The sequence below is a fragment of the Procambarus clarkii genome, chromosome 64, assembly GCF_040958095.1.
Source record: "Procambarus clarkii isolate CNS0578487 chromosome 64, FALCON_Pclarkii_2.0, whole genome shotgun sequence".
Classification (NCBI taxonomy): Eukaryota; Metazoa; Arthropoda; class Malacostraca; order Decapoda; family Cambaridae; genus Procambarus; species Procambarus clarkii.
The window spans coordinates 5,406,730-5,420,436 of NC_091213.1; the positions used below are offsets into that span (position 1 = coordinate 5,406,730).

General features: G+C 44.9%; 2 protein-coding genes across 2 annotated transcripts in view; one reads left to right on the top strand and one right to left on the bottom strand.

Moving 5' to 3' along the window:
• Window positions 1–358: 358 nt before the first annotated feature.
• Window positions 359–8,582, bottom strand: LOC138354668 (uncharacterized). Its single transcript, XM_069309025.1, has 4 exons — window positions 8,503–8,582; window positions 3,889–4,810; window positions 2,735–2,844; window positions 359–476 (listed from the first exon to the last, which is right to left on the bottom strand). The coding sequence occupies exons 1-4, from the start codon at window positions 8,580–8,582 to the stop codon at window positions 359–361; spliced, it is 1,230 nt and encodes a 409-aa protein (XP_069165126.1).
• Window positions 4,750–13,707, top strand: part of LOC123768923 (uncharacterized) — a 280,886-nt gene continuing 271,928 nt past the window's right edge. Inside the window, exon 1 of the mRNA XM_045759745.2 lies at window positions 4,750–5,002. The gene's annotated coding sequence lies outside the window, so the exon portion shown is untranslated. The remainder of the gene's footprint in view (window positions 5,003–13,707) is intronic.

The following is a 13,707-nucleotide window of genomic DNA, read 5'->3' on the forward strand; positions in this document are numbered from 1 at the left end:
ATTTGTCAACCACTCTGACACTAAAAAAGTTCTTTCTAATATCTCTGTGGCTCACTTGGGCACTCAATTTCCACCTGTGTCTCATAGTGCGTGTGCCCCTTGTGTTAAATAGTCTGTCTTTATCATATCAATTCCTCTGAGAATTTTGTATGTGGTTATCATGTCCCCTTTAACTCTTCTGTCTCACAGTGACGTGAGGTTTAATTCCCGTAGTCTCTCCTCGTAGCTCATACCCCTCAGTTCGGGTACTAGTCTGGTGGCAAACACAACATTGAACAAGTTGACTTTACATGCGAAGCATTCATCACACAAGTTTCCAAGAGCAGCTTCACTAGCTACATTAACAACACATAAAACTCTACACATTTTCAACACGTAAAGTGTGAACTTTCAATAGTTTATGATCAACAATTTTGCTTTCTGAGATACTTGAGTCGTGTACTTGGATCTGCTCCATAATAGTATACTTGTAACATCTGTCAGTCATGTGATAGTCTTAAACACTTACAAGTGAAAAGTGTTACATTGCTTTTGTTTGTACGTACTTTACACCCCCCAAAAAATGCTTGTGTATTAGAGAGCAACCCGTCCTCGACTCAAGTCCATTCCATCCAGCGGTCGACCCCACAGACGCATTCATAAATTTTAACATGCTGTTCATTCAAAACGGGGATTTTCTCAAGTATAAATTAACATTATAATATAATAGCATATTGTGCATATATAGGCATAGGTTAGGTTAGGTGTTTAGGTTCTGTTGGCGATTATTTGTATTTGTAGTACGTGGGTGAAGCATTTACAGCGTTGTGGTTCGAACACCAGTCGTCAGTGAAGCACTTGTTCCGGAAGTGTTCGGACGTCAGCAGTTGTGAGTCGTGTGTAAACTGTTTGTCATTCATAAACACCTGGGGGTTTGGCGGGTGGATGCAATGGTCATTGGACCTTTATTGGGAGGACGGGCTGTTACACACGACTCACAACTGATGACGTTCGAACACTTCCGGAACAAGTGCTTCACTGACGACTGTTGTTCGAACCACAACGCTGTAAATGCTTCACCCACGTACTACAAATACAAATAATCGCCAACAGAACCTAAACACCTGACCTAACCTATGTCTATATATGCATAGAACTTGTATGTATAATATTAATATATATATGAAGAACAAACCAATTTTTAATACACAGTATGTTAACATTGATGAATGCGTCTGGGGAGGACGGCCGCTGCTTTAACCAGCCTAGTGTGAAGACGGCCGTTGCTGTAACCAGCCTAGTCAGAATAAGGATTTGGGATGGGACTGGAGGAAGGAATGGTGCCCCAACCACTTGGACGGCCGGGCATTGAACGCCGACCTGCATGAAGCGAGACCGTCACTCTACCGTCCAGCCCAAGTGGATGGTGGTCAGAAGTACTGCTCCGGCAACACTGCAGTAATGGGTAAATATTATTAGGAACAACTATAGTGAAAGTATACGCCAGTAATACTATATACACTATATAGTATTACTGTTATATAGTATTATAATACTATATACACTATATAGTATATAATACTATATACACGTGCAGGCGATGAGTCACAATAACGTGGCTGAAGTATGTTGAGAATCGACTTGAGAATGGTCCAGGACGGACCGAAACGTCGTCGTCCCTTCACCTTCTAGTGTGTGGTCTGGTCAACACTATATGCACTATAGGCCAGTCCCCCACACCATCACAACAGTCACATACAGAGCTCTCAACGCAGCAGTAATCACTATAATTACGGTACTTGGTTGAGTGCATGATCGCACATGCGCATATCTCTCCATATTAGGGGGCAGATAACTATTGATAAGGCCAAGGTCCACCATTTTAGTAAGGAGCGTCGCCTCGTTGAGAAGTGAACCCTGTTGGCATTCTTTCTAAGATATTATGTACCTCGCCCTGCCCTGGTGACTATTACTCCCTCATCTATCCTTATCTCAACTATGGTATTTGTGCTTGGGGTTCTACTATCCAAAATCATTTACGTCCTCTAATTACTCAACACAAAGATGGTATTAGGACAATATCTAACTCTGGCCCCAGACATCACTCGGTACCCCTACTCAAATCTTTGAACATGCTAGATATTAAGTCACTATATATCCTCTCTTGTCTACTCTATATATTTAAAACTCTGAACTGTAATGCCAATCCTGACCTTAAAAGCTTCCTAGAAGGTTGTAACAGACCCCATGGGCATCACACCAGAAACAAATACCTATTTGATATTCCAAGAGTGCGCCTTAACCAAACTAGAAATGATCTACATATCAAAGGTCCCAGAATGTGGAATGACCTTCCCAATCATGTCAAAGGCTGTACCTCATCATGTCAAGTCCCAATCATGTCAAAGGCTGTACCTCTCTCAACCAGATTAAGAGAAAAACTAAGTACTACCTAATACACTCCATGTAACCTACCTTACCCTTAAATGTCAACTCATGTCTTGCTATTTTCAAACAATACTGTTAGTTGACCAACTTGTATAATTGCTGATTTCTGCCATGTTCCCTCTCCCCCCCCCCCTTTTTCCGTTTTCAATACGACTTATACTTTAATCTCCTTTAGTATTAAGCTTTAGTCTAAGTCTTTTTGCCCGAAACGCCGTGTGTATTAGTGGCTTTAGGTATTGTATGTACTAGCTGTATCTATAAATCCAATATTATGTTTGTAACTCATTTTCTATGTATGTAATTTTACCTGAATAAACATTTTGAATTTTGAATTTTTGAATTTGAATACAGCCGCTGGGCGCCATAGGTGTCTTCTTGACACATGGCTGCAGGGTGCCGACACTCCCACAACTTACACTACCCATCAATTTCTTAACAATGTGCGTATAACACATTTTTCAATATAATTATCATATCTGAATTAGCTTTATATGAGGGTAATTATTTATATGAACAATGTCATGATAAGAACTGACTTAGAAGGAGTGTTATTGTTTTGGTAAACGGCGCACGCACGCACGCACGCCCACCGCGCCCTCCATCCTGATTGGCTGACCACCGCTCGCACGCCAGATGTACGACAACTCCCAATCTACCAACTACCCTTAATCATTTTTCGTTCCCTTAAGGCTTAAACACTTGAATCTATCTAGATTATATTATATATATCCAGTTTAAAAGTGAACAGTATGATCGTCAAGATTTTAAGTACATATTTAAGAGCTATAAATACATAACCCTTCGTACAGTTCTAAATATAATATGTGCGGTTAAAGGCAGGAATTTGTATACAGGGAGAGGAGAAAGCCTTGACAAGTGAGCCACAACAACAATGGTGAACAACATTCATTCAATATCAGACAACCATTGTTGTAAGCAATGGTCTCTTGCCTCTAAGTGGTGGTGGGGTGGTGGTGGGGAGGCTGGTGGTGGTGGTGGGGAGGCTGGAGGTGGTGGTGGGGAGGCTGGTGGTGGTGGTGGGGAGGCTGGTGGTGGTGGTGGGGAGGCTGGTGGTGGTGGTGGGGAGGCTGGAGGTGGTGGTGGGGAGGCTGGAGGTGGTGGTGGGGAGGCTGGTGGTGGTGGTGGGGAGGCTGGTGGTGGTGGTGGGGAGGCTGCTGGTGGTGGTGGGGAGGCTGGTGGTGGTGGTGGGGAGGCTGGTGGTGGTGGGGAGGCTGGAGGTGGTGGTGGGGAGGCTGGTGGTGGTGGTGGGGAGGCTGGTGGTGGTGGTGGGGAGGCTGGTGGTGGTGGTGGGGAGGCTGGAGGTGGTGGTGGGGAGGCTGGTGGTGGTGGTGGGGAGGCTGGTGGTGGTGGTGGGGAGGCTGGTGGTGGTGGTGGGGAGGCTGGTGGTGGTGGTGGGGAGGCTGGAGGTGGTGGTGGGGAGGCTGGTGGTGGTGGGGAGGCTGGAGGTGGGGAGCCTAGAGAAGGTGAGGAGGCTGGAGGTGGGGAGCCTAGAGAAGGTGGGGAGGCTGGAGGTGGGGAGCCTAGAGAAGGTGGGGAGGCTGGAGGTGGGGAGCCTAGAGAAGGTGGGGAGGCTGGAGGTGGGGAGCCTAGAGAAGGTGGGGAGGCTGGAGGTGGGGAGCCTAGAGAAGGTGGGGAGGCAAGGGGGGAGGCAGGAGGTGGGGATCTAGGGGAGGCAGGAGGTGGGGATCTAGGGGAGGCAGGAGGTGGGGATCTAGGGGAGGCAGGAGGTGGGGATCTAGGGGAGGCAGGAGGTGGGGACCTAGGGGAGGCAGGAGGTGGGGATTTAGAGGAGGCAGGAGGTGGGGATCTAGGGGAGGCAGGAGGTGGGGATCTAGAGGAGGCAGGAGGTGGGGACCTAGGGGAGGCAGGAGGTGGGGATCTAGGGGAGACAGGAGGTGGGGATCTAGAGAAGGCAGGAGGTGGGGATCTAGGGGAGGCAGGAGGTGGGGACCTAGGGGAGGCAGGAGGTGGGGATCTAGGGGAGGCAGGAGGTGGGGATCTAGGGGAGGCAGGAGGTGGGGACCTAGGGGAGGCAGGAGGTGGGGATCTAGGGGAGGCAGGAGGTGGGGATCTAGGGGAGGCAGGAGGTGGGGACCTAGGGGAGGCAGGAGGTGGGGATCTAGGGGAGGCAGGAGGTGGGGATCTAGGGGAGGCAGGAGGTGGGGATCTAGGGGAGGCAGGAGGTGGGGATCTAGGGGAGGCAGGAGGTGGGGATCTAGGGGAGTCGAGCGCCGTCCCTCCGGGGAACACAACATCGCTGGCAGATAAAACCACGCGACAACCGCTCCGCCATTCAGTAATGGTCTGTCGGTTGGAGGCGGCTGTACGTCGCTCGCTGCTCTCCCGTCTTACAGGGATCTCTCTCAAGTGTATAGAAAAGTTGGGTGATTCTTGTGCTTAAATAGCGCTCTTGCTCTCGACAAGGAATACCGAGAATGATGTTAATCTAAGTGAAAGCTTGGCAGTGAAAAGGCCCGTGGTGTAGTGTATCACATGTGTGGTGTTAAAAGTCAACTAGCGTAGAAGCCTGCAGACTTCATCATGTGTTGAACAGGTGAGGCCACACTACCAGGTTCAACTACGGGCTCACCATAGCCCGTGCTACTTGCAACTTTTGGTTCCAAGTAACGAATCTTTAACAACCTCATTACATGTGATCACGTGTCAACCTTCTCCCTCTACAAGAAGTTGTTGTTGTGATCGTACAGGTCTACAACAACCCTTCGTAGGCAATTATATCTTCAATCCGTAGGCAATATGGGTAGTTAATGGGGGTTGGTTCAACAAGGGAGGAACGTAGCAATAGGGAGATTACTATTTAACCCATTAACCTACTTGGCATCAGTGGGGGGTGCAAGTTCGCTTTTTTGTGAATGTCTTAAGTTTACTGTAAGGAAGCCTTCACACACACACACATACACACACAAGCCCATTTCTTGTAATGGGCTCAGGAACTGAGCCCATTACGCTCAGGAACCTGTACATCAGTTGATTGATCTGTTGAGAGGCGGGACCAAAGAGCCAAAGCTCAACCCCCGCAAGCACAAATAGGTGAAATAGGTGAGTACACACACACACACACACACACACACACACACACACACACACACACACACACACACACACACACACACACACACACACACATTTGAAAGTTGAAATAAACTGCTTTAGCGAAATGAATTTAGGGGTTCAGTTTTAAGCTCTTTATGTGCCACCATCCTTTTCCACTAGCACCCACAGGATGGAGGTGGGAAGGAAGTGGTAACTTGTATCCTGTTATAATATTGGTGGTGGAAGGGGGCGGATGCAGGTGGTAGGTTGAATAACCCCCGTTCCTTCATGCTTGTCAGGGAAAGGGAAGAAATATGGGTATGTAGTATGTTGTATTATCTCTTAAAGTGCTGTTGGCCCTGGACAAGAATGGGGGGCAAATGGGTATAAATATATGGGTATGTATATAAATGGGTATAATGGGCAAATGGGTATAATTCCCATAGGTATAGGTATAGGTATAGCATCTTGGGGCATCTGTGCCTGTTCACGGTATGGAATCTTTCCTGATGTAGCCTAAATTTGAAACTGATATTCTGTCCAGACAAAAAAAATGATTTCAGTTTATAAGAAATCATAGAAAAGTTGTATTCTTGAACACCAGCTAAAACAGTATTTTTGGAGTGTAATACGTAAATAAAGAAGCCTCAATAAAGTAATAATATGTGGTTAGCAAGAAGTTATTCATTATAATTGAACAAAAAGTTACCAAACATATATACTGTACAGTATTCTGTATCTGCTACCGGCCTCCAACCCGTCCTCACTTAATGCGTCGCAATGTTTACTGCGATGTATTAATACATATTGAAAATACATTTTCTTTGCTTCGTAAGTTCCTGGTTAGGAAAAACATGTTTTTTTTTCCGTCAGTGAGAGAACGGACCGCGTCCGTCCTGTCTAGTGTGGGTGCTGCCTTTGTGCAAAAGATTCAGAGATTAATGTACATAATTCGCGTTATGCAACCAATATTGGATTGGACGGTACAGGGAAGCCTCGCTTCATGCAAGGTGGCGTTCGATTCCCGATGCTCCAAGTGGTTGGTCTTCCGTTCCTTATTCTAGAGTCCAACCACTTGGGCTGGACGGATGGGAGACATCTCCCGTCACGCAGGGTGCAGTCGCACCTCCACAGATCTCCAGTATCATCTATTTATACTGGTAATGGCTCAAAAGGGCCACCACTTACGGGCTATTCATGCCCGTGCCACCTTTTGGGTGGCTTAATCTTCATCTATCAATCTGGGCTGGACGGTAGAGCGACGGTCTCGCTTCATTCAGGTCGGCGTTCAATCCCCTACCGTCTAAGTGGTTGGGAACCATTCCTCCCCCCCCCCATCCCATCCCAAATCCTTATCCTGACCCCTTCCCAGTGCTATATAGTCGTGATGGCTTGGCGCTTTCTCCTGAAACTTCCCTTCCCCTTCCTTATTCTAGAATACTTGTCTTCATATTTAATGGCTTAGCGCTTTCTCCTGAATCTTAATCTAACTCGCGTTGTCCGGGACAGGATGCCTATGGCTTGTAGCGGTCCCACGATACAACCCACAACAATTGTCTTCTTCTCAGATACCTATTTGCTACTAAGGTGGGAAAGAAGCATCAGGTGAAAGGAAACGTGCCCAACTGTTTCTGTCCCGTCTAGGGGATCGAACCCAGGATCATTGGTTGGGTGTCGAGGACATAGATCACTCCTGGAAGTAACGGCTGTAACCGCCTTGGGTTTAACGAGGCGTGATCTTGACATCTCAAGATGTAACTTGGGATTTGTTGATTTTCTTTCAATCATTTTCTTGAACTTGAGTTTTCTTGAACGAGTTTCTTGAACCACTTGTGCCATAAGACTATTGATGTATAAATTTAACTATGTAACTAGGGCGTCAAGATTGTAACTTCGCCGCGTAAATGATCTTTGAGGTTCATTTCTTTAGTGCATTATATACCCCTAACTTTTTCCACTTTCGCCTATAGGATGGGTATGGGGTCCTCTACCGTCCACAGGATGGGTATGGGGTCCTCTACCGTCCACAGGATGGGTATGGGGTCCTCTACCGTCCACAGGATGGGTATGGGGGTCCACTACCATCCACAGGATGGGTATGGGGTCCTCTACCGTCCACAGGATGGGTATGGGGGTCCACTACCGTCCACAGGATGGGTATGGGGTCCTCTACCATCCATAGGATGGGTATGGGGTCCATAAGATGGGTATAGTGTCCTCTACCGTCCAGAGTATGGGTATAGGGTCCACTACCGTCCACAAAATGGGTATAGGATGCACAATACATGAATAAATACAGACAAAGATATCGTTAATGCCTTTGTATTCACTTTAATCAAGTTATATCGAGCAACTAGATAGCCTATGCTCGACAGCTACTTCATCTTGCCTCGAGGATGCTTTGAATGGTGAGTAGCAATTGAAGGCCACCAATGACAGGACCCAAAAGGAAACCAGCCTGGCAATGTGGAGGGAATTGTGAATTTGAATTATATCTGTATGCTAGCCTACGAATACAATCGTAGAAATGACATGTGTTATGATATATAAAAATGTTGTATATATTTACCCGTTTCTGGACTAAGAATTGTCGTCTACGACAATAGCCTTCAAATACAATACTAATCGTAGAAATGACATGTGTTATGATATATAAAATGTATATATTTACCCGTTTCTGGACTAAGAATTGTTGTCTACGACAATAGCCTACGAATACAATCGTAGGAATGACATGTTATGATATTTAAAACTGTTGTACTGTATATATTTACCCGTTTCTGGACTAAGAATTGTCGTCGCTGCATATTGATGGTCTGGTGATGTGACAAGCGTACTATGTGTGTGTGCTTTCAAAACGTACGAACCTGCAGCAATTCACCTCTCCAATCGATGCAGATTGTCATTAGCCTAGTCCATAAAGGCGGTTTTTTTTTCCGTAAAATCATTAAATCTATTTGGTTGTCTCTGTAGCGTACAAATAGCCTATGATACCTTTACTGTGAGGACGGAAGCGCCAAGCTTTGCAGAGGGCTGATGTTGGTATTGTATTCGTAATACGCCAGACGTTCCGTCGCCATGTTTACCTGGTTGATGGGGTTCTGGGAGTTCTTCTACTCCCCAAGCCCGGCCCGAGGCCAGGCTTGACTTGTGAGAGTTTGGTCCACCAGGCTGTTGGTTGATACCTGGTTGATGGGGTTCTGGGAGTTGTTCTACTCCCCAAGCCCGGCCCGAGGCCAGGCTTGATTGTGAGAGTTTGGTCTACCAGGCTGTTGGTTGATACCTGGTTGATGGGGTTCTGGGAGTTGTTCTACTCCCCAAGCCCGGCCCGAGGCCAGGCTTGACTTGTGAGAGTTTGGTCCACCAGGCTGTTGGTTGATACCTGGTTGATGGGGTTCTGGGAGTTCTTCTACTCCCCAAGCCCGGCCCGAGGCCAGGCTTGATTGTGAGAGTTTGGTCTACCAGGCTGTTGGTTGATACCTGGTTGATGGGGTTCTGGGAGTTCTTCTACTCCCCAAGCCCGGCCCGAGGCCAGGCTTGATTGTGAGAGTTTGGTCTACCAGGCTGTTGGTTGATACCTGGTTGATGGGGTTCTGGGAGTTGTTCTACTCCCCAAGCCCGGCCCGAGGCCAGGCTTGACTTGTGAGAGTTTGGTCCACCAGGCTGTTGGTTGATACCTGGTTGATGGGGTTCTGGGAGTTGTTCTACTCCCCAAGCCCGGCCCGAGGCCAGGCTTGATTGTGAGAGTTTGGTCTACCAGGCTGTTGGTTGATACCTGGTTGATGGGGTTCTGGGAGTTGTTCTACTCCCCAAGCCCGGCCCGAGGCCAGGCTTGACTTGTGAGAGTTTGGTCCACCAGGCTGTTGCTTGGAGCGGCCCGCAGGCCCACATACCCACCACAGCCCGGTTGGTCCGGCACTCCTTGAAGGAAATAATCTAGTTTCCTCTTGAAGATGTCCCCGGTTGTTCCTGTAATATTTCTGATGCTCGCGTGTTTGATGTTTGGCCATGAGGGAGCCGGTCTGTCGAGCGGACAGCACGCTGGACTTGTGATCCTGTGGTCCTGGGTTCGATCCCAGGCGCCGTCGAGAAATAATGAGCAGAGTTTCTTTCACCCTATGCCCCTGTTACCTAGCAGTAAAATAGGTACCTGGTTGTTAGTCAGCTGTCACGGGCTGCTTCCTGGGGGTGGAGGCCTGGTCGAGGATCGGGCCGCGGGGACACTAAAAAGCCCCGAAATCATCTCAAGAAGATAACCGCAAGATGAGTCCTGTGGTTAAGTTTTAGGATAGCAGCTGTACTCACTCTGCCAGAAAACCTAACGTAACTTACGTGTAACTTACGTGTTTTACGTATAATCTGTCAAGTATTTCCATTTCTTCAAAAACATATGGTAAGTTACTTAGGATTTACTATCGTTATAGTATTTACTATAATACTGTTTACTATTTCGAGACTTGTTGACGAGTCGTGGGCCTGTGATATTGATAAGAAGATTACCATCACTGCTCTCACTTATTTCTATTTCACATGTTATCGTGGATTTTATTTTCGTAACTTAGTAAAGTTGGATTTTGTTACCCTTAATGGCACCACTGCTTTAGCCTATGCTGGAGTGTAATCCGACAATTCATAGTAGTTTTGTGTATCTTATGTTAATCAAATTGTAACCTTGCGGTTACCTTGCGTTGTTCCGAGGATCAGTGTCCCCGCGGTCCGGTCCCTGATAAGCCTGGTTCGTCGTCTGGTCAACCAGGCTGTTAGACGCAGTTGCTAGCAGCCTGACTTCTGAATCGCAGTCCGGTTGATCAGGTATCTTTTAGAGGTGATTATCAAGTTCTCTTTTGAACACCGTATCCCGGCTTGGTGCCTTTGTTTTGATGAATATGTATTGTGATCACCGTGAGAAATCGGGCAGCTGTGCCCCTTATGTGTAGAGGAAAGTGCTGAAAAGTCTTGGGGCCTTGATGTTGAAAAGAGTTCTCTTTCGGCATTCCTTTTGCACCTCGGCTTTTCAACGGGGTTATTTTACACTCTTGCAATGCCTCCTTGTCTTATTTGGAGTTATTGTGACGTTCAGACTTGGAACCAGCCCCTCTAGTATTTTCTAAGTCTAAATTATTATGCATCTCCCGCCTGCGCTGCACGGAATACAGATTTAAACATTTTAAGCAGTCCCAATAATTTAGGTATTTTGTTGAGTGGATTTGATCTTTGCACATTTTCCAGGTCAGATATTTCTCTAACTTTGAATGAGGCTGTTAAGGTACAACGGTATTTCATCCCTAGAGAGCACTGGTGTCTTAAAAAGTATCTGGCATTGGTCTGGTATCTCTTTTGAAAGTTGGATCTTGTTATCCACCCTGTCATTCTTGTAACAGTTGTGACAGCAACTTTTATTGCGTTCTTTAAAAATAAGGGCTTCCGACACAATTACTCTCAAATCTTTAGTATTGCCTTTTCTTTTAATAATGTTATTTGTTTTATAATGTATAGTGTCATCATTTTTTCACTCATCATCACTCTTTCATTTTTTCCATAGTGCAGGAGCTGGAGTTTATCTTCATTAATCATTACATTACTTTCTGTTGCCGATTGATAGGATGATTACGGTACTATAGTTTGTGTCCTTGTCTCTGTCCCATGTGTAAGATAAGAACAAGTACCGGAGCAAGTACAGTACCTTGGGGGACTCCTTGTCCACGATGGATGATATTATGCCCGAAACGCTTTGCGTAATAGTGGCTTTAGGCATTGTATGTACTAGCCCTATCTATAAATCCATCACTTTGTAAAATCTCTTGTATGTATGTACCTTACCTAAATAAACATTTGATTTGATTTGATTTGATTTGATTTGATATGGAATTTACTTTGTTAACTATCATACACTGGGTTCTGTTCGATGGGAAATTAAAGGAAATTAACCTACCTATTTTGCCAATAATTCCCTTTGTGCGCATTTTATGTACAATAACAACTTGGTCACACCTGTTGAAAGATTTTGCGAAATCTGTATATATTACATCAGCATTTTGCAGGTCTTCATAGTGACCTAGCAATTATGACACGCCGGCAAGAACGCTGTTTCAAAACCCTTGTTGTCCAGGGTTATGTTGACACTGCGATTCCCTGTGTTTTGTGATCTTAGTTCTTAACACTCCTTCAAAGAGTGTTATGGCTCAGGGGACGACGATTCGGTAGCTCTTGACTTGTTTGTGGAATAGTTTTAACTTTCTTGTACTGGGGCCGAACATACAGTAAAATGATTGACGAATTGCATTTCACCTTTGTAAATGCACATTAATGACACATCGAACACTTTATGTAGGGCATACGTAAATCTGTGTATCTATGTATTTACGTATGTAGGTTAGCTTAGCATTTTAAAAGCACCGAATCACCTTCTGTGGTTGATTGTTCAATAAATCCCTGAACTATATGTTTGACTGATATCTAACCCTGTCTATGGAGGACAGAAGAAAATGTATATATGCTGGTTAGCATTGTAAATGTGTGGCCACGTCTGTGGTAGAAAAAAACAGATGCACAATTCTGTAGAATACTGGAAAATGTGAATTTTTAGCCTAATTATACAAAATAAATACAAAATTATCATCTGAGGCTATAATCACCCATTAGTTATGGTATATATATTTCCGTATAATAAAATAAAGGTGGAAAATAAGTTTATTAAAGCCGTATGTGTTAGGAAATTCATAGTATTATCATGGGAAGAGGCGTGCTTGCACATAACACAGTGTGTGTGGTAACAAAAATGTTTAATATGTGCTGCGTATGATGTGAAATAAATATGTCTCGTACATCGGGTGGGCAGGTTGGGGATAGAGTGGTAGGGGGGTAGCGTAGCCTAATGAGGAAGGGTGCGGTGTAGCCAGTGAGGGGACACACTAGCCTTATATGATGAGAGAGACATCCTCTTCTCACAGCCCCGCTCCTGTGCCAGGTAAGTCCACTACGGGCTCACCACAGCCCGTGCTACTTGGAACTTTTGTTCCGAGTAGCTGAATCTAAAACAACAACAACCTCTTCTCCACACGGGAGACATCTCCCGTCACGTAGGGTGCAGTCGCACCTCCACAGATCTCCAGTATCATCTCTTGATACTGGTAATGGCTCAAAAGGGCCACCATTTACGGGCTATTCATGCCCGTGCCACCTCTTGGGTGGCTTAATCTTTATCAATCAATCAATCTAGGAGATGAAACAGACATCCTAACATTTCTGGAAGATGAAACATGGCCTAACATTTCTGGAAGATGAAACAGACATCCTAACATTTCTGGAAGATGAAACATGGCCTAACATAGAACACTTGATGATATATTAGACGTACCCAAGGTTGACTAAGTAATACATCTGTTATACAATATATGTGATGTAACTATAACCTGAGCTTGTAAAAGCATCTTAATCACCGTCAGTGGTTAAGTCCTTAATAACACACTAGTTTCTATAGCAGCTATCTTACCCTGTCAAATTAGAAGAAATAAATGTATATATATAATATATGGATATGTGGAAGTTGTTGGTCAGGCCTTTGTAAACGCACATTAATGACACTATGTAAAAAAAAACTTGAACTTTGTTTATGTAGGACAGACGTAAATCTGTGTAGTTATGTTTGTAGGTTAGCTTAGCATTTTAAAAGCACTACAATCACTTTCTGCGGTTGTTTGTTCAATAAATCACTGAACTACATGTTTAACAGGTCTCTAACCTCTCCATGGAGGACAGAAGAAAATGTATATATGCTGAGTAGTATTGTTAATGTGTGGCCACGTCTGTGGTAGAAAACAAAATCTTGTTGATTAAACATAGCCTAACATTTCTGGAAGAGGAAACCCAACCTAACATTTCTGGAATATGAAACAGCCTAACATTTCTGGAATATGAAACAGCCTAACATTTCTGGAATATGAAACAGCCTAACATTTCTGGAATATGAAACAGCCTAACATTTCTGGAATATGAAACCCAACCTAACATTTCTGGAATATGAAACAGCCTAACATTTCTGGAATATGAAACAGCCTAACATTTCTGGAATATGAAACAACATTTCTAGAAGTTGAAAAAGCTTAACATTTTTGGAAGATGAAACAGCCAACAATTTCTGGAAGATGAAACAGCTTAATATTTCTGGAAGACGATAAACAGCCTAAAATTTCTGGAAGATGAAAC